The sequence below is a fragment of the Penicillium longicatenatum genome (genome assembly GCF_028827895.1).
Source record: "Penicillium longicatenatum strain IBT 33135 chromosome Unknown contig_2_segment0_segment0, whole genome shotgun sequence".
NCBI lineage: Eukaryota > Fungi > Ascomycota > Eurotiomycetes > Eurotiales > Aspergillaceae > Penicillium > Penicillium longicatenatum.
Window position 1 is genome coordinate 1,889,214 of NW_026643120.1, and position 22,004 is coordinate 1,911,217.

The following is a 22,004-nucleotide window of genomic DNA, read 5'->3' on the forward strand; positions in this document are numbered from 1 at the left end:
GGGAAGCCATGATTCTGTGAATGCCACGATTTTCAAACCAAGTCCCACGCACACCATGGCCTTTCCACTACGGACCATGGGTTATCATATCGTTGGTACCCTTGCGAATTACGAGATTGGGTTTAGCGGCTGATTATTATTGCCGCCAAGTCTACGCTTTTATGTAGGCATACTTATAAATTATTGCTGAACATCCATACATCAATTGGCCGGATGGTGTAGTTGGTTATCACGTATCGTTAACACCGATAAGGTCCTGGGATCGAGCCCCAGTCTGGTCAAAACTTTTTTTATCATTATTTTGGTCCCATTTTGGTCCCATTCCACACAGCATAGTGGTAGATTTTTTTTGGTGGGGCAGACAGAATCCTATTGGTGGATATCGATCAACATCGCGCTACAGTACCCAAGATGTGGACCAAGCACCGAATGCCTCATTTTCACGACCCGATGTTGCGTGGAAAAGACATTAATTCTCGAGGTCATGTGCTGCAATTTTACTAGAATAATATTCTGAGCTTTATGCCATGAGAAATCCAGTCATTCTGCAGTATCAATTCAAGACCTCAATGTTAGTACAAACCAGGCTCTGTTACGTATTATAGATGTTGACTTACATCGAACTTCCCAACATCGCCTAGATGTCTTACTCCATAAGAAGTCCTTTTAAGGCATTACATTCTCATACTAACCAAGCAAATTGCTTGGAGCATTGCCAATTTCACGTGGTATCGCATGAATTCTAGCTTCACCCGCAGCGATAGTAAATCCTCTAAGCTTTTTTGCCATCAAGATCAACTATCACATATGCATGCGGTAGATGGTACCCATAAATCATCCTGGTTTGCTCAGGTTTTCCTCTTTCAGCAGACTATTCCCGGTTTCCAGGTCTCTAATACTTTGTAGAGGATATACATGGCTAAGCTAACGACTAAGTCATGTAATGGAACTACCAGAGTGAAAGGTTTGTGTTCCACCCAGCATCTTTCACATGAACTATTTTCTCTTCCTTATTCCCAATTCATGTCACATCTTAATTTTGTGAAGATAAATTTCCAAGATGCCTCGCCGATCAATCCTTCATAGGAACCAATTTCCTCATCGGAGGGCTTTGTCATAGTGTGTCTTTTTCTTATCCATCGATTTTCTCTCCACTGATAGGTTTTACCAGAGAGTTGTATCACTCGGACATATTTTTGGGGTACTGATAAACCGGTAAATCATTCGCCAGTCCTGCTCACCTATCAAGTCACTGTGCTCTGTTTCGCGGGTTGATTGAGCATCCAGTAATAGGGAATGAATGAGCCCACGGTCTTCACATGGTAAGCACCTAGAGTTACAAAACGTTTGGTATTCAAAGACCTCTGCCATTGATCTGACAATACATTATTTAGTCAAAAGTGTTTCCCCAAATCAGTTTTCCGGCCTACCCCTTTATGCTAACATATCAATTTTAAGGTATAGTATTACTCACCATAATCCTGCTACATACCCCTTAACGTATAAAATGAATAATTTCATATCGTCCTATATGAATAAGCTCTAGATAAAAAACTAAAAAGCCCTTATTTTAACAACACGTAGATAATGTTAAAGGGGTTTAAAAGCTCAGTGAATGCCTCTGCGGGTCCTCCACATTTACACATCAACTTTTAAACTGCTCTATTATGATCAAAGCTACATAAATCTTCGAATATCTTCTAAAAATACTTTTCTATGGTCATGGATCAAATTAAGTCTTTTTTGAAGCGAGCCCTTCCAATACTGAGTAGTACATGTCTTCCCAAAAGTTGGTGTTGGGGTGACCCGATCAGATCCGCACTTGGGCAAATACTTACAGTCCTCATTGGTAGTCTCAAGCTGAAAAAGTCTGATAAAATGTATTGGGAAAATCTGTTAGAAATGCATTCGAATGTCCGGTGTGAATTTGAGGTATTCCGAGGTTTATATACGCCTTTCTTATATCCTTGACGCCACATGGAAAAAAACTGATAGGTGTTCAGTAGCACCTGCGCTAAATGATGATCGCCCAACCCAAGACTTCTGTTCCAAATATTAAACACATTATGTTTTCTGAGGGGAGGATCCGCGGGTGGATGTTCCATCTGTGACGGAGGACTTCTCAAGTTCAGGTGAACTCTCGAGATAAGGAGGAGTCCCAGTGGTTGGCCTCTCCACTGAAGGAGACCTAGACGTGCTGCCTAGGGGAGAATTGGCGTGGGGCGTGGGAGTACGGTACGGGGGTTGTTGATCAGATTGTGTGGACTCTGGCGTGACTTTCTTTTCCTTTGCTAACTCTTCACTGGTTGGCTTTCGTGCCCAGATACGTCGCCTGAAAAGAAGTCAGTCGGATCACTTGAGTATGCTATGTTCAAACTTACGCAAGGATGTAAATGTGATGTGCCGGGTTTTTCACTTCAGCTCGAGCCTTTGCAACTAGAACTTGAACTTCCTGTTTCGACCACGGTTTGGGAACCCCATATCGCGTGAGCAGATACATGGCCCACCCCTCCATACCGGACTTCCACATTGTTGAATTTAGCCTCCCCGCTTCTTTTAGCACCGGGTCTTTTGCCCAGCCGCCAATGGGCCACTTGTACACCTTTTCGTGTACGTCGACGAAGCCGGCTTTTTCAATCTGCTCCCGCATGGTGTTGAGGGTGCCCATCGGACGTCCCGATTTGTTCGCGGCAGCAATGAGGTTATCTCCCCAACTTGCGAGAATGCTATCTTCGGGTAAACTGCCGTCATCGGACATGATATGACAGGCTCCTTCAAATTGCTCGATCCAGCCTCCAGGTGTTAGGTTGCTGAAGATCGTTGTTATTGATTGTCCATTTCGACTTAGATGAAGAAATTCTTACTCGTAGCATTGCTGGTAAACAGTCTCCCATTCTGTGGTGGAAAAAGCACCTAGCATGATGCTCATGTGAATGAAATCAAATGGCTCGCGCCATGTCCACTCTTGAAGGACATCGTCTACCTCTAAGACGCAATTTGGAGGCATCCAGTCAACAGGTGGTGGGAAAAGATCAACCCCGCGGATCATGGCTATTAAGGTCAGTATAATTCATCACAGGGGAAGATGCAAAAATTACCGCTAGGGAACATATCTGCCATGTCACTATTGTAAACCATCAGTAAGTCCCATGGTCTCTATTCCGCTGGACCCGCTTACATTGCCCATGTCCCTCGGCCTGTACCAATATCAAGAACATTCTGTACCATATATGAATCAGTACTCATTTCAAAAATTATAATTCCAGTGATCATGATACCTGAGGATTTTCAACAGGAGACTGAAATAATGCATTCGGGGATTCGGAGTCCATGACTAGTTGTGACAGATATCTACCTGAGTCAGCACGTGATTTGCGTAAGACGAACGGGGTAATTACCCTGCTTCGAGCGCCTCAAAATGCTGGTCGTCCGCTGGACCCCTGTCGAAGTTAGCGCTCATATTCGTAGTCCACATGACAGGTTCTTTTTACCAGTATTCACCCTCGCGCATAGTTTGATAGCTGAAATCAAAATGTAAGCAACGCTGTAAAAACTGGAGCCGTGGCGGTCAACATACCGTCGGCCATTTTCCATCACTCCCCGGTATATCGAGGAAGCGAGAGAATATGTCTCCCTAATTCGGAAAAAAAGGAGATTAGATCAGTGACTACCGTTGACAGCAGGGTCGCCAACACCTACGAGTGAATATCATCATATCGCACCTCACCTGAAATAGCTTGGAAGCTAGGGTCCTGTAGAACGTGGAAATAAGCGGAAGCACGGTCGGTCCTCCATTTTGGCCCCCACTTACCACTGGGATGGAATCCTCTGCCTCCACAGTGGAAGAGCCTTCTCCCTTCATTCCGTCGAGTTGAAAGCCACTGCGACCTTCCGATCCCAAGGTGGAAAAGAATTAGAAGGGAAGAAGTGTCCTGGCAAAGGTGATGAGGCGGGGTTATATCACCTCAGAGACCCGCGACCCGAGAGTTTGGGGACGGGTGGGTCGAGAGATTAGCTTACCTTTGGGCGATTAAAGTGTTGCGGTTATTCGGAGAGAAAAGAGGACACGGGAAGGACGATCATTCCTGAATATAGCTAAGAATAGGCGCTGTGATGAGACCGTACAGTGAGGCTACTTTGAGAGCTCTGAATGGGTGGTGTGTGCAGAGTTCAATCTACGCAGGGAGGTATTTGGGCTCCCGGTGGGGTGATCACTGATTTGTGGATAGATGATCCTGGAGGCAAGAATTCGGGAGAAGGCTGAAGGTTAGAGGTGTTACTGTATTCCAGAAAATTGGAGCCCAGGGACCCGACAGTCTGGCACGCCAGCCGAAAACGACCGTTAATATTCCTCCCAAAGAACCTTGTCTGCCGGTCCGGAGTCTATTATGTATCCCTGCCCATTGTTTCTTGGAGATCTTCACGTTTCACGGGGAAACCCCAACTCAGAGAGTCAGTGCGTGGACTTCTCCTTGACTGGGGAAGGGGAAGAAGGGGGGGGAAACATGATTATGCGCATTGACAATGATCAGTCCAACTTTGCTGGGCTTGACCGATCATGCACCGAGAAGAATACGGGCCAGATCGGCTCCGAAATCCCAAAGATTTGGAACCATGATGCGTTCCCCAGACCAATGGTTCGGTCTAGCCAGCTATAGCTTTCCCTGGGCTGCATGCAACGTACTTTGAGGGTTTGACCACTATAGTCCAATGATACGCTCCCGGTTATTATTTCCACGGTCGCACGCAATTGCTCTATACATGACGGAGTCTGTAGTTTCGCTATCACAGCCTTATATAAATCAGGACTTCAGAACAAAAAGAACATGAAATGCGCCATATGCTCTGTATTTAGTAAATCAAAGGCCAAAGGACTGGTCGTCACTACACTGAATTTAGCTCTGCTTATATAATGTAAGCGCCTTCGTGATTATATAATCGATTATCTGACAGACTCAGTTCTGCAGCATCAAGTAAGCAGGCAAAATCAAGACCAAGTGGACTCTTTCGTCACCGCGTGTGTCAAAATAAGAATAGGAACTAGGTTGGGGGCTTCAAGCCAAGTCGGTTCGGACATCGGCCCGGCTCTGCAGGATCAACGCCGTGGATACAAAAGTCGCCGAAAACCCTTTATTCTCGGGGAAATGAATTGCACCGTTAGGAGAAATTTCAATTGAGTGGATACGCATTTGCCGCTTCATTGTATGGTTTAGTCCCGAATTGGTAGATCGAGCGACAAATATCCTGCTGCGGATAGACCGGATCAGTGGAGCCGTCGGAGCTGTTTCTGAATGAGATTTGTTCTCCTGCCCATGGGTCCATGGAACGTGAAGAATTCCTTGGAACAACTTTAATTTTGTTTGACCCAGGCCTCGGCAGGTGGAAGACCGGCACAAGTGTTTAATGATGAAAAATCAAAGCTATGGAGATTGTTGATGGGGCTCACTTTAAATAGCCAGAACCGGCACTTTCGATGTCGTACCTTTTGAACAACAGGTCGACCGATAACGTCATTCAGATACCCCTGTTCTAATCTCCACTTAAATATAGCACCATGAGTGTCGCATTTGAAGTCTTTCGTGGTTCAAAGGAGGGCAAGATCGTTGGTGACACCACAACACGCACCCTGGGCCCCAATGAAGTCTTTATCGAGACCACACATTCCGGTCTCTGTGGAACAGACGAGCACTTCCTGAAGTCTGGTATCGTTCTCGGCCACGAGGGTGTGGGTATTGTGCGCCAGATTGGCCCGAATGTCAAGAATGTCAAGGCTGGAGATCGTGTTGGATTCGGGTACACCCACTATGTCTGCGGAACTTGTGAAAAATGTTTGACTGGTACGTGCAGAGCTGGTTAGACACGGAAACAAGTTAGCTAATCTGAATACCAGGATGGGACCAGTATTGCGAGAACAAGAAAGAATACGGCACACATGATCATGACATTGGCTCATTCGGTGGTGGTGCTGTCTGGGATGCTGGCTGTGTGGTCCCTATTCCCGATGGATATGAATCCGCAGACGCAGCCCCTCTGATGTGCGCTGGCGCCACCGTTTGGACCTGTCTCACTGAATACGGTGTCCGTCCCACCGACCGAGTGGGTGTTATGGGCATCGGTGGCCTAGGCCACCTGGCCATCAAGCTGGCCTCCGCCATGGGATGCCGCGTTGTGGTATTCTCCAGCTCCGAAGCCAAGCGGGAAGAGGCTTTCAGCTTCGGTGCTTCCGAGTACCATGTATTCCGGGCTGGTCAGGAATTGAAAGACTGCAAGCCGGTGAATCATCTCCTGCTTTGCGGCAGCGCAAATGTTGATTATGCTTCGTATGTTCCCGGGTCTATGTCAATAACAATAACTTTGCTTACTGATCTTTTTTCCCAGTCTCATTCCTTTGATGGATATCCACGGATCAATTTACCCCTTGACCGTCGACTTCGCACCTTCCCCCGTTCCACTTCTGTACATGAACGTCAAGGGTATCCGGATCCAAGGATCTCTGGTGGCATCTCGGCAAAGCCTTCGATCATTGGTGCAGTTTGCAGCTGACAAAAAGATTGTGCCGACCTCGATGCAGTTCCCTTTGAACCAGGAGGGTGTTGAAGAGGCAATGGAAACTCTTCGCCAGGGCAAGATGCGCTACAGGGGTGTTCTTGTGCGTTAATAGACTTAACAAAAAGATAGATGAGAAAGTACAGTACATAGATGGAGGTATTGAATAATTAGATGACATAAATGTATAGAATACCGTTCAAAGTTATCGTCACTGGTTCTATAGTTCCTTGGGAGGTTGTTGTTATTGCTTTTGCCTACTGTCATTTCTCTCACTATTGAAACGCGTTCACGCTCGACTTTCTTACCTCCTTCCTCTTCCTCTAACCATCTTCCTCATTTTATTCCTGACTCACCCACCTTCAATCAGCCTGAGCTTTTAAAAACCTGGGCATTTCATACTTCTCACTTCCGCACCACATCCCCCTTCCTGACATGGAAGAAAAAGCCGCGAGAATGGAGTCATCTCCACCCATCGAGGAAATTCCAGCCGCTTTAGGAAATAGAGCAATCAACCAAGCCATCGGTCTCCCCGAAAAGATTGAAATCGACATGTTCAGCAACATGGACCGATTGGAGGAGCCCGAAGATTTTTGCCTCTGGCTGCGCAACATGACGCGTCTCTTAAAGACTGCTGGCTTGGACAAGCTAATCGATATCCATATCCCAAGACCTGAGGGGCAGAACGAGGAATCCAAACGCTGGCTGCTCTACTCGAAACTAGTGCAACACTATCTTTCTGAGAGCGTTGCAGATGACCTTTTACACGATATTGTCTCCCTAGGAAAGCATATCAAGCTGGCTGATGAGTTCGTTGACCAAGCGAAAAGAGCCTTCCAAACCCCAGGTGTGTACGCAGATCTGGATGGGATTGCCAGTATCTGCTCCATTCAACTGTCCAACCACAAGACACCCCAGGATTTCGTATGGGAGTTCAGAGAGCACTTCAAGCGTCTTTGGAATTTGAAAATTGGCATTCCACCATACGTTGCAATCTGCAATTTAATCAACCAACTTGACACCATGGAAACAAAGTTCGTCGTGGCTTTGACAATTGCGGATCTACACAAACGAGCAGAAAAGGTGGATCTGTGGACTCAATTCAAACAAGTGGACTTCTACGTGGTCTCTTTCAATATCATCCAACGCCTTGAAGCGGATGCACAAGATCAGAACATGCAGGAATTGAGGTCACCCCCGCAGGAAAATGTGAAAAACAAGCTCGACATCGAGTCTTTCGAAAAGAATCCGCAGGACTTCGAAGCATCGCTTAACACGTACATCGTGAAAGCGCCCATTATCGACCAGCCTGTTCGAGAGCCAAAAAGGTTCACCAACGCTGATCGGAAGCACTTCCCTAAAGCCGGGGTCAATCGAGCGGCCTACGCACAGCATCTACGTGAAACATTGGGAGCGTTGCCAAACAAGGAATGTGCGTACTGTGGACAGAAATTTCACACCGCTGCAAAATGCTTTTATCTCAACCCATCCTCCCGCCCAAAGCAGTGGAAGCCGGATCCTAGAATCTGGGTCTTCATGTATGGGGTAGCGGGAGAAGAGGAGGTATCACCCTTGAAGATGCTCATTTCGAGCCCGACTGAAAGCAAGAAAACATTGTTACTCCCGGAAAGGAAGTCCTCAGAACACTGGACTGAGAAAGGCACAGTGGAGACCCTCATGGTGAAGAAGCTCAAAGAAGCCCAACTGGAAAAGGACAAACTGGAGACAATCGCAATGAAGAACCCCGAAGACAGCTCGCCCGAAAACAAACAAGTGAAAGTGAAGATGCCAGCTGAAATTCCGACTGGCTTGAAGCAGGAGAAAGGTGCCAAAGAGGAAGCGGTTGGTGAAGACTCGATGATTGAATCCGTGAACAGATGTGATACGGATTCACCATTTGTCGGAACTGCATTTGATACATCCAATTCATTCACTGCATCAAAACCCGACTGGCTTGTGGTTCAAGGCCGTGGCTACCATGTATGTGCTGATCTGTCTGTCATGACTGAATATCATGAATATGGGCCCGATGATACCCCCTTCAGATGGACGTGGAACGCTCGGGGACAACGCTCCGAAGCCCAAGCTCTTGGAAAAGGTAAGGCAAGAATTAGCCTATTGTTGCAAGACCGTGTCTCAATCATGCAACTTCACGTTGATTGCGTCTACTGCCCAGATGCCCGGTTCAGTCTTTTCTTCATCGAAAAAGCCGAGAAGAATCTCCTTATCAGATACAATGAGGAAACCAAGACCTTACATGACCTGGAGAATGATATGAGCATCATCGGTTTCACGGTGAATGAGAAGGGCCTTCCGTTCCTGGGTACCTTGAACTCGACCATCCAAGAAGTCAATCTGATGGATATGGATTAGAAACAGGGAATACCAAGGGAAATGAAGGGTGGGGAGAAAATCAAAACAAAGAAAGGATCTGCTCTGTTGTGCTATTTTTCAAGTTTTCACTTTTATGTTTCCGATTGCCGTTATGTGTTATTTTGTATGGAATCTGCATTCATTTTCTCAACAGGTTGAGGCGTTCAAGTCAACTGCATCGGAGATGTACGCAGGAAGTTCGGAATTTGGGACAGATTTCGCTTATCTTTATGTTAACTCGCTTATGAATATGTATTTTCCTACTGAGTCGAATCAGCCGTAATCTTTGATATCAATCTCGACTCAAGGCCGCTAGTGTAAACTAACATCTAAGCCATACAACGTTGACGAGAAACGGTGATCAAGATAACATCGGAGGCTTCATTGAACTATACGCAAGCTAAAATGAGGCGAGACTTTGCCTGTCACCACACCCACAGTATTCCTGATCTCTGGAGAGAGAAACTGAGCAAGCCCCTGACGCATACCAGGATCCCCAATGTGAAGCTGGTTCAAAACCTCCGACACTGCCGAATACAATATCCCGATATTCCCATCCTCAATCTTGACAGCTATTCCCAGCCCGCCATCCGCACCAAGTCGCTTCGTCTGCTCAGACGCCCGAATTCCTACCCCATAACAACCATCTGCGCCAAGCTTACCAATAAGCAAGCCTGGGAAAGCGCGCATGAGGATAGTACAAAACCGATCTTCGCCCGCAACAAATTCAGGATATCGGGACATCGCTCGGAACACTCGAGCCTGCTGTTGCATTCTAGCAGACCCCGCACCATCACCATCAGCCATATCAACAGCTTCAGCAAAAGAAGCATACATCTGTCCCAAAGAAAGCAAAGGAAAAGCAGGAGCTGGCAAATTACACCCATCAACACTCCACACCGACTCCCTATCTCCAAGCCCACAAATCTCATCCACAGTCCTCTTAACCCTCACTTGCAGCGGATGCATTTCCAAATGATACGTCCCCACGTCAGCACCGAGCGCCTTCGTCGCAGCAATCATTCCAGCATGTTTGCCCGAGCAGTTACTACAGACAGAAGTAGGAACAAAATCATTCCTAATCCATGCCCGATTGACAGCCTGAGAGACAGGCGTATGGCCACCGCATTTTAGATCGCTTTCCTCCGCACCGATCTTTTCTAGTATCGCGCGTGCACGGGTGATATGTCGCTCTTCACTGCTGTGCGAAGCGCACATGAGAGCCAAATCGACATCATCCAGATCATATTTGTTGAATGCGCCCGCTTCAAGGATGGCGACTGCTTGTGCGGGCTTTGCGGCTGATCGGGCGAGCGTTATTCTTGTCGGGTCGCCAAGGGCGTATAGAAGGTGGCCTTTGCTGTCTATGACTGCGGCGTGGACGGCGTGGCGGTTTTCAATTACGCCGCCTCGGTCTGAGACTACAAAGTCGTTTGAGATGTTTGTTCGCATGATGGGATTTTCAGTGTTGCTTGGCAGAATGTTGGAATTTTTGATGCTGATTTTTCTTTTCTTGGGGTTTCGCAACCCCGTGGGGCACTTCGCATTGTGGTGATTGAGATCGGCAAGTCCCGATAGCCGGGATGTGTTGCCCTATCTCGGTGGTTTTTGGGTCCGTGTCCTAGCGTTGACGATTATATGTCAAGCTTTGGAGCATTGGTAGTTTTTATGGCTCATGGAGAGCCATTTATACTTTGTGGTGCACCCATATGCCATGTGGCTTTATGCCGTCAAGTTGGACAATATTATTGGTCATCTCTCGGCAAATTCTGTGAGTATCTTTGAAGGGATCATCTATAAATGCTGTGGTTTTGGAATATCTTAATTTCCAAATTTTACTCATAACGATCTAACATAATATAATACTGTCTTATTATCCGGAGACCCAGACCGTCGATCGAATCAAGCAATTCAACCACGCGAGATAGCCATCAACTTACAGAGTGCTCATGATACTCTGGCTAGTAATCCGCCGGATCCTCTCTGTACTAAACTGGAAACATTCCGGAAGGCCGGTATCCTGCCACGAAAGGCCCGATATCAGTTTCGCCAGGCCAGGAGCGCAGGTGAAAATCCCAGCCATACCTATATCTTCTAGTCAGTCGAGGGTTCGGAGTCGAAGGCAGAGAATGTATAATTACCATGGCCATTAAAACCAGCACAAATCCATTGACCCTCAAGACCCTCAATCGGTCCAACCAACGGTGCACTGTCAGCCGTCATAGCAATAATTCCAGTCCACGCATGGTCTAGTCCTTCACCATGTCGGAGCGCAGCAGAATCTGGCTCATGACATAGACCTAGGAACTCCTTTGTGCTATTCTGGGCAAGTCGATCACTGTATTTGGAATCGTCGAACGAGATCAAGTCCTCGGATGTCATATCTGAGCTGCTTCGTGTACCGGTACCACCCAGCACAACCATGCCATTATTCAATGAATTGACCGAGAAGAAATGGTCTGCTCGGTATCTCAATGCCATAGTGTGCTTTAGGCTATCCGCACCGGAGAGCGAAAGTGGCGGAACAAATGAATTGACTTGTGATCGGCGAGGCGTTATAAACTTACTCAGTTCCGGGAGAAGATATGCCGCATAAGCATTCGTGCAGTGGACCACGGTCTCAGCAGCGACAATGCCTCGAGGAGTATGGACCTCCCACCTGAGATTGGGCTTGTCAATGCCCCGGAACCGGTCGGTCTTGGTAACTGGACAATGAGTCCATAGCTTTCCCCCTTTGGAAATGAAATCTTTCAAGATCCATTGCACCAGCTTCCCGGGGTGATTAGACGCAGCGGGCGACTCATAGGCACACAAGGCCCCAGGAACTCTTGTTGCTTCTTGTGCTGCCTCTCCATTATAGAACTTGACGTGCGTAACATCGCCACCGGCAGCCTTGAACGCCGTCAGTGCCTTACTGAGAAGATCAACGCATTCGTCTGTAAGCGCGACCTCAAATGTTCTCATATAGTTGAAATCACAATCGATATTATGCTCTTTGACGAACTTGCGCGCATTCTCCAGGACAACTCGTTCGTTCTCGAGGATCTTCCTTGCTTGTTCGGGCCCGTGGAATTTTGCATAACCGGGAAAACCACGGAATGAGTCTAGAACAAGAGTCAGATTCAGGAATGAAATCGAGTTTCATAGCAAAATGAACGATCAATCTGCCTACCCGGTCGGATATGTCCCGCATTTCGTCCACTGGCACCAGAAACAGCTTCTCGAGCTTCGATAATCAAGACATCCTCCGCCCTGACTCCACTATCGACCAAGCTCCACGCCGTCAAGGCTCCTGAAATACCAGAACCAATGATGAGGTATTTTGCCGAGGCGGGAACAGGAGCTAGCCGATTCTCATGAAGATGGGGAAATGAACGCGTGGTTCGATGCCAGAGTGAAAGTGTTGAAGATGGCTGCGGGAGTGATGGCTGCATTGTTTTTGTCATATCGAGCGATGGTCAGTCCCTATATGATGAGTCTCCCGTAGACCGATTGAGTTTTTGGAGAGTCAATTGCAACGGCACTGCGCAGTCACCATGTGCTACGATTATACTGGAGCGGGGGATACGTGAGGGGCTTATCAATGCCTTTCTCCACTTTCGGGGGATTTCCGATCGCGAAATACCTATTCGAGTAATGATTGGGATCTTATAGATGTGAATATCTTATCATGACTCTAGATATCGGATGTTCTATCCGGCGTCTCTGGATCTCCGGGTGGCACCCATCTACGAGTGGTTAAACCGTACGTCGACCTCAACTATCGCACAATCTATAAATCGAGCTTCAATTCATCTTTGATCCGATAGGAGTCTACCGTTACATCTAAATACGAACAGAGATAATATCCACAAATAAATAGTAGTCCTTGGCTTATTTAGCTAGATCGGCCCATCCCCACCGGTACCGATATCTAAAAGTTCTTAGCCTCGTGCAGTTCCGCCGAATCCACCCAAGAACACCTCATTGGCGCTAACAAAACGGGCTCTGAATCCAAGTGGATACCAAACACAAACACACCCATTGTCTCGAACAGCGAATCAATCAAAATGTCTCACAGTCTCGCCAAGAAGCGACCAAGCTACATGGGGCCTCCGTATTTCCCCTAACCCCGAACAAAAATGGCCCCCAAGGCCGCATCTCACATAAGGAGCGGTTGGTATCCACCAAATAATATTTTCAGCCGCTTATTCTCGAAAATCTTTCGCCGTTGATCATTCGCAGTCGAGATTGCGCACCGCGGAGTTTGTGGTGTGAGCCACCACGATCGACGACGATGGGGGGTTTGGTCGGCGAGACGGGGATCCCGAGGATTTCGAGACTCGCGTTACGCGTTTTCTCGCTTATTTCTGCCGTGGGGGGCATTGTCGCTGTGACAGGCATCGATTATTACGCTCAGCAGTTCTACTATTATCTGTTCGTAAGTGACGTAGTTTATGCTGCTTAGTCGGAAGTGTGAAATCTGATAGATAATAGCTCGGTCTATGCGGGTTATGGTCCTTGGTCAATATCGGATTGTTATGTTTTGGGCGTGCTTCACATCCAGGCTACTGCATCTTGTTCGACATGTTGCTGATTGCGGCGTCGGCATTTCTCGTCACCGTTTCGGGGGTTGGAGCCGCGTTTAAAGGATACCATCTGGTGGGACGCGCTATTGCTGCGGTGGTGTTTGCGGCTGCGGAATTGTAAGCTTCTCATGACCCTGGGAAATTCGCGGTTGTTAACCTATTGATAGCGTCGACCATTTTGTTTTGTTTATGTTGGCTTGTGCCGACTTTCATGCTCGGCGTCGAGGGTCGATTAAAAAGCCTTCCAGAGATGGAGGACATGTTGAAGTATAATGACTAATAATGAGATGAGGTTTACGCCTACAACAATGGAGTGGATGGAAATAAAAAAGTGTCTTTCGATTACTACCTCGGTATGACCGGTAAGTCCGTAGTATCGATGTCACAATAGCTGAAACGCAGAACTAACTTCGAGCACATGAGTCAAATCCATCGAGTAGATTCAAAACCCTAGCTCAAGAAGATGTTCACCCTGGAGATCCCATTTCTTCCACCCCAAATAAAAACGATAAAAACCCACTCATTCGTCCATCGACCATGGAACATCAAAACCCCTGTGCATCTCCATCATAACCCTATTCAAGAAGTCGAATGCCATTTCCGGGTCGTGATACTTGTCGTTGAAGAAAGCCTTCAGCGTTAGCTCATTCCGCTGAAAGAAAACGAAAACGCTAATGGCAGGCGTAAGAATCTCACACCGGAGCTCAAAATTAGCAACTCGCACGTCGCAGCCAGTATCAGGGATAAATCTATCCAGAATACCCAGATTGGTGAGTAAAGCTTCCGTGGGACAAAAGTCAACGTGTCTCATCTGGGGTATAGCTAAATTGATCATTTCATCCACGACATTCGGAAGGATGGGATCCTGCGCAATCTCCTGGTAGCCATGTTTGAACTGACGCATAACAGTCCAAAAGTCCGTGACCTTGATTGACGGGAACCACGCCGTGCTGTAGACAGCAGCTGGATGGTAATCCAGATCGAAGTGACCTCGTCCATCTACGTAGGAAATACCCGTGTAGATGTCTGAATTGTCGTTGACATGGAACTTCTTTGTCGCGCAAGCGATACCGGCGTGAACTGCGTGATGGTAGTGAAATCCTTCTTCGGCTATCAGTTCGAGAATGTGCTTGGTTTGAAATTCGGATAGGTGCATGGTTATTTCCCGAGTTTCGCCGGGTGAATTATCACTCCGAGCCCGTTCAAGACCAAGTGTAGGAAGCCTCATGGAAGGGAGATCGGCGAGATACCGGGTCATTTCTCTTTCCGCCTTTGCTATGTCGTAGTAAGTGTGAGCAGGGAGACAGACAGTTGTGTGGTAAGGCGGGGAAAGATTGATCCACTTGAAGACTGGCCAGACCTTGTCTGGGTTGGTCGCATGGCGTAGAATAGTGCCTGCGAGAAGCAGGATGCCCTTGTGGTCGATGTGAGTAGGGGGAGCTCTCAGGACTATCTCATTGGAATCGAGCAGAAAGTAAAGAGTGGGCCGCTTTGGCGGAGGGAATATTTGGAGTATTCCAGGCCCAGGAATTGGATCTGTGATAGCCATGAAGGTTTCACCGAGCCACTCTGTGATCTCAGCTTCGTTTGGGGCGTTGTATGTCCACATTTCGGTTTGGTGATCGAGAATGCTCGCCAGGGTGCCATGATCGCGGCGGATAGTCAGCCATGCTCGGTGTAGCTCAGCAGCAAATTCAAGCGGTGCAATTTCCATTTGCAACTGAATAGCTACAGTAAGGGACATATGCTGCTTTTGGGATCCCGACCCCATGTTCGAGAGCTTGATCATCCAGCGCTCCATGGGACATGCCTTTCGCTGGAACACACCGGGCTCTGTCTGTCGCCATTGATCGGCCATCTCGGCCACCCTGACAGCTGAAAAAAGTGGTGAAGCCATTCTGGAGGACTTGTGCCCCGCGGCCTTCCCCCACCTTCCCAGATAGATACTGAGAAGGGGGCAAAAAGACGAGGCAGAGGTCAAGAAAGAATCGATAGATAAGAATGAGAAGAAGAAGATAATAAGGGACACTTGGAGGATAGATAGGACACAATATGGTGTGTCGTTGTATGGCGAGTGTTCGAAGTGAAGACGCGTTGCGACGCGAGGAAGAGGTCTTGAAAAATCACTTGTTGGGGAACAGTGCGATGTTGTTTGTCTAAATTTCACGCTGGTGATCTCGAAATGAGAAGTGTTCCTTCATCCGATGTTCACAGAGAATCACATGTATCCCAAAGTTTGATATCGAAACTGATAGAAACGTGTAGTACTATATACAAAGAATCACTGATTGTTCTATCCGCGTCTATACAAACCAGATTTCATTGATGCAAGGGCTCTACACAATGGGCTTTTATGATATGAATAATGGAGGCTCACAATAGTTTCTACCTTAAGCCACAACTAGCATGCCTAGGTTCATAGGTACTTTAGCCTGTTGAGTGCTAGGGATGACCGGAGTCTCTCTCGACCCAAAAAGAATGGCAGTACTAGTCAAATAATGCCAAGTTGTGCTATACTGGTATGCGTGATGAGTCGATTTAAGCATTGTGCTGATGTATAGTCCAGGGTCTATACCAAGGATCAAAGTTCCAGAGTGATTTTGATATCCTACCTGCCACAAGCATAAGAGATTTTATATCAATTCATACAAAGTCAACCTCTTATTATACCATTTCAAAGGGATTTCTCAAACAATCTGAAAGACTAGAAGGTCCGGGAAGATCAACTGAACTTGTTATAGCACTTAAATTTGTAGAAATACGGCAAGAAGAAGCTTGGCGATGACAGGATCTTATCTTATGTAAATATTGAAGTAAAATACATTCGTCCACCTTTTGTGAACTTGCCTATTCTCGAAAGTACATGTCTCCTTCCTCTTACCTGTTTTATGGCCGTAAGATTTGGAAAGAAGCAATGGCAGCCCAAGAGAAAGGCAAACGCGGTCGATGAGCCGGGACGACATCTCAGAATCCGAGCCTTCGACCGAGTCTGAGGAGGTCTGTCACGATCCAGAACTACACGCAAGGCACGAGCATTCTGGACTTGAAAATTGCGCGGTGCATTCGCAAGGAAGTCGGTCATTCCAGGTACCCTGGCATAAGATTTGGGGTATTGAGGAGAAGAAGATAGTTAAATATGACCCCTTTATGGATTTATTCTCATCTACCTACACGGTTCCATGTGTTTTCTTTGTCTGTAAAACTGCTTGATTGTTGAGAACTCGCTAGCGCGGGGTTGGACCTACACTTGCCCAAGTCCAAATTGCCTGCTTTGCCTTAAATCATATTTCATGATATCTGCACAGCGCCTACTCTTGCTAGTTGCCATGGTATTCTTCTGAATCTACCATAAGGTTGGCCATTAGGGCTCGAGAATACCGCCCAACCAATGATCGGAGGCGGTGACACCAATTATGGAACACTGTAAATATGTTGTTGTTTACCAATACTAAGGATGATAATCCTACGGTTACTCTCGGTACTTCGTACATAGGCAATTGCTCATACAAGACAGAATAATGCAAACTCCTGACCTAGACTCGCCTTCCACTCTCCAGAGATCAATGACGATAAGTTATTGATCTCCCATGGCTTCAAGGTGGCTAACGCCATCGCCCCACAAACGCGTCATTGGCCAAATAATTGCTCAAGTGGATCAAGTCTAGAATGGAGCTTGCTACTATTTATAAAAGGCAACGAATGATGAAACATAGACCAGCTAGATTGAAATTCAATGGTGTATATGCTTTAGGATCCGAGTCTAAACCAGATCTAGTGTATGATCTATCGCTAAGAAAAAGAAAAAAAGCCACAGTCGCTTCCGAATCAAATCGCTGAATGAACACGAAAATGTATCCGAACTCCAAATGTACAAAAAAATAAATCTGTCGTATGTGCAAGGAAACTGTTTAGAAGCTGAACAAGCCAGTGCGCTTCTTGCCGAAGGGATAAATGATAAGAGCAGACATGAACAAGCCGACGGTGATACCGATGGCAACCTGGATCATTCCGAATCCGAGACTGGAGACGGATGTGTCGGAGTCACTGGTTGATGACGTGTTGCCAGCAATGACCTCGTTCGCGTAATTCAGTCCTGAGAGGAGGGAACCACTGGATGCGAGGCCCGAGGGCACGAGCACAAAGATACCGGGTAAGATGGCTGTGGCGGCGTGACCGTGCCACAGACGACTGTACAGGTTACCCAGGATACCGACTGTGAATGCACCGACGGTGTTGGCAACTTCAGACGAGGAGCCGAATTTCAGGGTGCTGAAGTAATTGGCAATGTAGCCAGCTGTAGCGATGAAGACCATGACAGGCATTTGCTTCCACTTGGCGTGGTTGACAAGAGCAAGGAAGACGGCGTAGATAGCAACAAAGGGAAATTTTCGGACGTAGACGGATCCGTAAACATCAAGGTTGGGGCAGGAAGTTTGAGATGAGGCGTTGCTGTCCATCAGTCCATAGATAGTGAGGCCGACAGTAATGCCGTAGCCGAGGAAGAGAGAGTAGATGATGGCGTACACCATTCGGATCGAGCCAGCGATGATTTGGTGTGATTGCAGTTCCAGACTGCTGCAGAGGACTGTGAAGCCAGGGAGAATGAGGGCGATGGAGGATTGAGCGAGGGCGGAGAAACAGAATAAACGACTGCCGTTGACTTCGATACTACCGAGAGCGCGGGCGAGGAAGGATGTTAGAATGGCGGCGGTGACTTCGAAGACGTTGGAGTAGAGGACGGATCGAGGGGCGAGAACGTGTTGCATGAAGCCCACCAGGGAACCAAGGAAGAAGATGATAGGCATGTCGATTGGGCGGGCTTCGAATGCGAAGGGGCCGACCGCGGCACTGGCGATGCCATACAGCAAAACGACCAACCACTTGTTATACCGTGGCTTGCGCTGCATGATCTCGTCCAGCTCTTGGCTAGCCTCCTCGACACCGATCAGATCGTGGACGACGTTCTTATACACGTTGTGTGTATCAGCCAATCGTCCAAGATCAACACCCTGTACCATCCGCACCAGCTTAACCTCAGCGGTACGGGTGGCTGGATCGTCAAACGACATGATCATACAGCCAGGGAGGTACAGGAATTGACCCGAAACCTCCAGTACCCGCGCAGTCATCTGCATGTACTCCTCCAAACGATGAGTAGGGGCACCGTAGCGCATAAGCGCTCGACAGAGCTGCATGATATAACGCTGACGAGAGATGATCTCGGCAATATGTACCGTAACCCGAATCTCATCCTCCAAGCGCGTCTTACGCTTACTCTTCTTAGGCCGCTTATTCGGCGGCATAGCATCAACAGCCGCCGGCAAGCTGGTGGTACTAAAGTTCATCGAGGCACCCACCAGCGACGAGGTCGACCGGTGAGCCGACTTTTTGTACCATTTGAGCTTCTCTTTGCGCGGGGTGGCAGCACCCGAGGTAGGCATCGACGGTGGCATAGACGGTAACATCGACGGGGAGCGCGAGCCCTTCTTGGGCGTCGTACCACCAGAAGAAAACTGTGTATCGCTATCCGAGTCATCGGTGATGACACTCTCCGGACGCGACGAGCCCCCCGTCTGCACGGCCTGCAACTTCAACAATTGTGACAAAATGCCACTGCCTCCGCCGCCAAAGTTACTCGATCGACGACGAGCAGCGGCCGTGTAGTCACGCAGCAAGCCTTCGGGAGTAGTCTGGCCAGACCGCTGGTACGCGCCACGAGGCTTGCGCTTCAGTCTGTCCCCCACCATGGTCATGCTGCGCACCAGGCGATGAGCCTCAGCACTCGGAGCAGGCTGGGTGACCTCCTCGCCCGCTTCCAACGACCGCAAGTGATCGGCATCGCGACGGGCGCGGCGGGCCTGCAGTTCTTCCAAGGGGATATTGTCAAAGTCGTCTGGTAGGAGGGAGGCGTTGAGGGCCTCGCCATCGTCCGTGGGGCGACCGAGGCGTTCCGTCAAGCGAGTGGTCTTCTGGCGGAGGAGCTGGCCGGCAGCTTTGAACCGGTCGCGCGCAGAAGAAGTTCGCTCGACAGAATCCGGCTCTTCTTTCTCTGAGAAATCGACATGGGGACTGTGACCGCCGGCGTTGCGGGAATGTGCGGGGGCCGGCGGGGTGACGGTTCCGGAATGCAGAGGAACATTGCTCAACTCCGCGGGCGGCAACAATGGATCATTGGATGCGTCCGACTTTTCGGAGAACACTCGATGGGAATCAGATGGGTGGAGGTATCGGTCACTTAGACGACTCAAAGAGCGAAAGCGCACTCTGGGGGATCGGATACGAGCTTCGACTTGGGGCTCAATTTCAGGTACTTGGATTCGAGGCTCGGGCGTGGTAGGCGTGGTGGGCGTGGTGGGCGCCTGCAGCCCTATGTATGGGCTGTCATCTGCTGTAGGTTCGCGCTCCAAGCTCTGACGGCTGCTGGTCGTAGGAAAAGGGAATTCTTCGGCATATTCTTCGGCGGGACTGGGGTGTGGAAAGGGAATTGGGTCGGACATTAGAACTGTAAGGGACCGAAGTACCCGCGTCTATGCACCTAAACGAATGTGTGGAAAGAGAGATGAGAAAACTAGAACATCGAGGAGGGAGTATATTGTTAAGGAAACAGCAATGTTCTAGATCAATGGAAATGGCGGATTAAGCTAACTTTTCAGCGCATCCGTGAATTATTTATTTGATTTTATGCTCAAAGCGGATTCTAGATGGGCTCCACATGAAATCATCGATAAGGAACTAAACTGCATGACACCATCCCCACCGCTGATTCGCTCCAGGCAGAGATTTTCGCAATTTGATATCCTTGCCATTGTCTCCGACCCATAACTTACACTGTGCAGGGGATATCACATTGTGCTCTAGGGCGCAAACTTTGGTTCTCCGATTCTAGAATGAACACGTACCACCCGTACATCACCCATGGTGGATCCGTCGGTGGCGATCCAGACTGACAGTGGCACCGAAATATCGAACGAACCGTTTATCCAGCCTTTACCAGACTTTCCCCTGCAAGCTAAAAACTTAGCGCCCATAAGCTCAAAGGAAAATTCAGAATTGGTGCCCTTATCAAACGCCTACAGCCATTCCCCGTCAGGCATTCGGCCTACCCGTGATGTCGATCCCGGGATGCCGGTTCCACGGCCAATCCCTTGGCAATATTGATATAGCCACCTCCTGAGAGACTTGGTCGATGCGAGGGAGAACACATATGACAGCGCAATGATCCACTCCAACGGGATCATCGGAAGATCGTCCCAAGCTGAAGCACAGCATAGCTCGACCGGATAATAGATATAGATAGAAACAAGGAAAAAAAGAAAAAAGAAAAAGAAAGCGGGCCCCACTACGGCAAATATCAACATTACGAATCAATTGGACGAGAAGTAACAGGGAAAAGGCCCTGGAAAACGAGCACAGACGCCACGAGTGGGACCGACGCACACCACCTGATCCTAGTGCAGAGAATAACCATGTTTTGCAACGCTTGCTAAACAAAATCCAGAACATCCCCACTTATCCATTTGGATTTGGAGCTGCTGTTACATGCACTTGAAACTGTCGCAAAAAAAAAAAAAAAAATACAATCACATTTACTCCGAGCGCTTCTTCCCCGGGAGTCTCCACCCATTCAGGTATCCAACTCCGGCGTTTAGATAAGTGGCATATCCCAGCCACGCGGCGTACGGAGTCATCAACCAGAACGCCGTCCGGTCCGCACTCCACCAGTTGGCGAGCAACAAGGCCACATTGCCCGCAAGGAGGGCCATATCGCCAAGGGCCGCGGCCGGCCGCCCCACCCCGAAGAAAAGTGGCATCCAGAGGAAGTTCAACGCGAGCTGGGTCGTGTACAGGGTCTGGGCGTTGGCGTTGGCGTCATGCACGGCCATTGAGAGCGAGCGTGACGCCGTCGTGGTTGCATGGTGGGACGCATAACCCATTAATCCATACAGGAGTGTCCAGGCCGGTCCGAAGAGCCAGCCTGGTGGGCTGAAGGGCGGTTGTCGGAGCTCGCGGTAGGTGCTCTGCGTGTTGTTTCCTATAGGATGGTCAGCGCTTGAGGTTTGTTGCGGTGTGTTGGAGTGCCTGGGTCTGGCCTGTGGAGGTCCTGATCCCGGGCTTTGGTTCGGGCTTACGATTCACTAGGAGGGCTGTTGTTGTTCCGCCGATGATAGGCGTTGCGACCGCCAGCAGCGGCGACGTAAACACTCCCTGAGGGAGGGCGAATGACCAAGGCATTGTAGATCTGATATTTGGGTAACTGTATGTGATGAGCTTGTGCATGAACAAATGAATCTGGGTTTAAATGCGCGAAGTTGCATCGATCGCGATCTGGCAAGTTCCGCGTTGCACTACGTCACTGGCGCGTTCCTTGGCTGCGAAAAGTATTCTCACTGCGATTCCTGAACTACTGTATCCCGTAGGCCGACTTTCGGATAGTTTGAAGCTCCACCGAGAATTGATCTTTTATGATACATAACTCCCTAGAATTTGACTGCCTGATGAATGACCGTGCATTCCTTG

General features: G+C 48.5%; 8 protein-coding genes across 8 annotated transcripts; 2 read left to right on the forward strand and 6 right to left on the reverse strand.

The window, feature by feature from the left end:
- Window positions 1–2,064: 2,064 nt before the first annotated feature.
- N7484_003224 (class I SAM-dependent methyltransferase) lies at window positions 2,065–3,862 on the reverse strand (the record flags this gene model as incomplete). Its single annotated transcript, XM_057113644.1, has 11 exons — window positions 2,065–2,332; window positions 2,382–2,810; window positions 2,865–3,051; window positions 3,099–3,124; window positions 3,179–3,219; window positions 3,279–3,351; window positions 3,399–3,440; window positions 3,492–3,521; window positions 3,578–3,634; window positions 3,700–3,752; window positions 3,812–3,862. The coding sequence occupies 11 exons, from the start codon at window positions 3,860–3,862 to the stop codon at window positions 2,065–2,067; spliced, it is 1,257 nt and encodes a 418-aa protein (XP_056973784.1).
- A 1,692-nt stretch (window positions 3,863–5,554) lies between these two features.
- On the forward strand, window positions 5,555–6,658 carry N7484_003225 (NAD(P)-dependent alcohol dehydrogenase; the record flags this gene model as incomplete). The annotated part of the gene is made up of 3 exons (XM_057113645.1): window positions 5,555–5,837; window positions 5,891–6,320; window positions 6,379–6,658. 3 exons carry the CDS (start codon window positions 5,555–5,557, stop codon window positions 6,656–6,658), a joined length of 993 nt encoding a protein of 330 aa, XP_056973785.1.
- A 344-nt stretch (window positions 6,659–7,002) lies between these two features.
- Window positions 7,003–8,919, forward strand: N7484_003226 (uncharacterized protein; the record flags this gene model as incomplete). The annotated part of the gene is made up of 1 exon (XM_057113646.1): window positions 7,003–8,919. The coding sequence occupies one exon, from the start codon at window positions 7,003–7,005 to the stop codon at window positions 8,917–8,919; it is 1,917 nt and encodes a 638-aa protein (XP_056973786.1).
- A 381-nt stretch (window positions 8,920–9,300) lies between these two features.
- On the reverse strand, window positions 9,301–10,371 carry N7484_003227 (asparaginase; the record flags this gene model as incomplete). The annotated part of the gene is made up of 1 exon (XM_057113647.1): window positions 9,301–10,371. The coding sequence occupies one exon, from the start codon at window positions 10,369–10,371 to the stop codon at window positions 9,301–9,303; it is 1,071 nt and encodes a 356-aa protein (XP_056973787.1).
- Window positions 10,372–10,861: 490 nt separating this feature from the next.
- On the reverse strand, window positions 10,862–12,353 carry N7484_003228 (NAD(P)/FAD-dependent oxidoreductase; the record flags this gene model as incomplete). The annotated part of the gene is made up of 3 exons (XM_057113648.1): window positions 10,862–11,004; window positions 11,061–12,023; window positions 12,092–12,353. Coding segments are annotated over 3 exons (1,368 nt in total), but the record flags the coding sequence as incomplete, so codon positions are not given.
- Window positions 12,354–14,007: 1,654 nt separating this feature from the next.
- Window positions 14,008–15,345, reverse strand: N7484_003229 (uncharacterized protein; the record flags this gene model as incomplete). Its single annotated transcript, XM_057113649.1, has 1 exon — window positions 14,008–15,345. The coding sequence occupies one exon, from the start codon at window positions 15,343–15,345 to the stop codon at window positions 14,008–14,010; it is 1,338 nt and encodes a 445-aa protein (XP_056973789.1).
- A 2,050-nt stretch (window positions 15,346–17,395) lies between these two features.
- On the reverse strand, window positions 17,396–19,984 carry N7484_003230 (threonine/serine exporter family protein; the record flags this gene model as incomplete). Its single annotated transcript, XM_057113650.1, has 1 exon — window positions 17,396–19,984. One exon carries the CDS (start codon window positions 19,982–19,984, stop codon window positions 17,396–17,398), a length of 2,589 nt encoding a protein of 862 aa, XP_056973790.1.
- Window positions 19,985–21,073: 1,089 nt separating this feature from the next.
- N7484_003231 (TspO/MBR family protein) lies at window positions 21,074–21,719 on the reverse strand (the record flags this gene model as incomplete). Its single annotated transcript, XM_057113651.1, has 2 exons — window positions 21,074–21,519; window positions 21,617–21,719. The coding sequence occupies 2 exons, from the start codon at window positions 21,717–21,719 to the stop codon at window positions 21,074–21,076; spliced, it is 549 nt and encodes a 182-aa protein (XP_056973791.1).
- Between the last annotated feature and the right edge of the window lie 285 nt (window positions 21,720–22,004).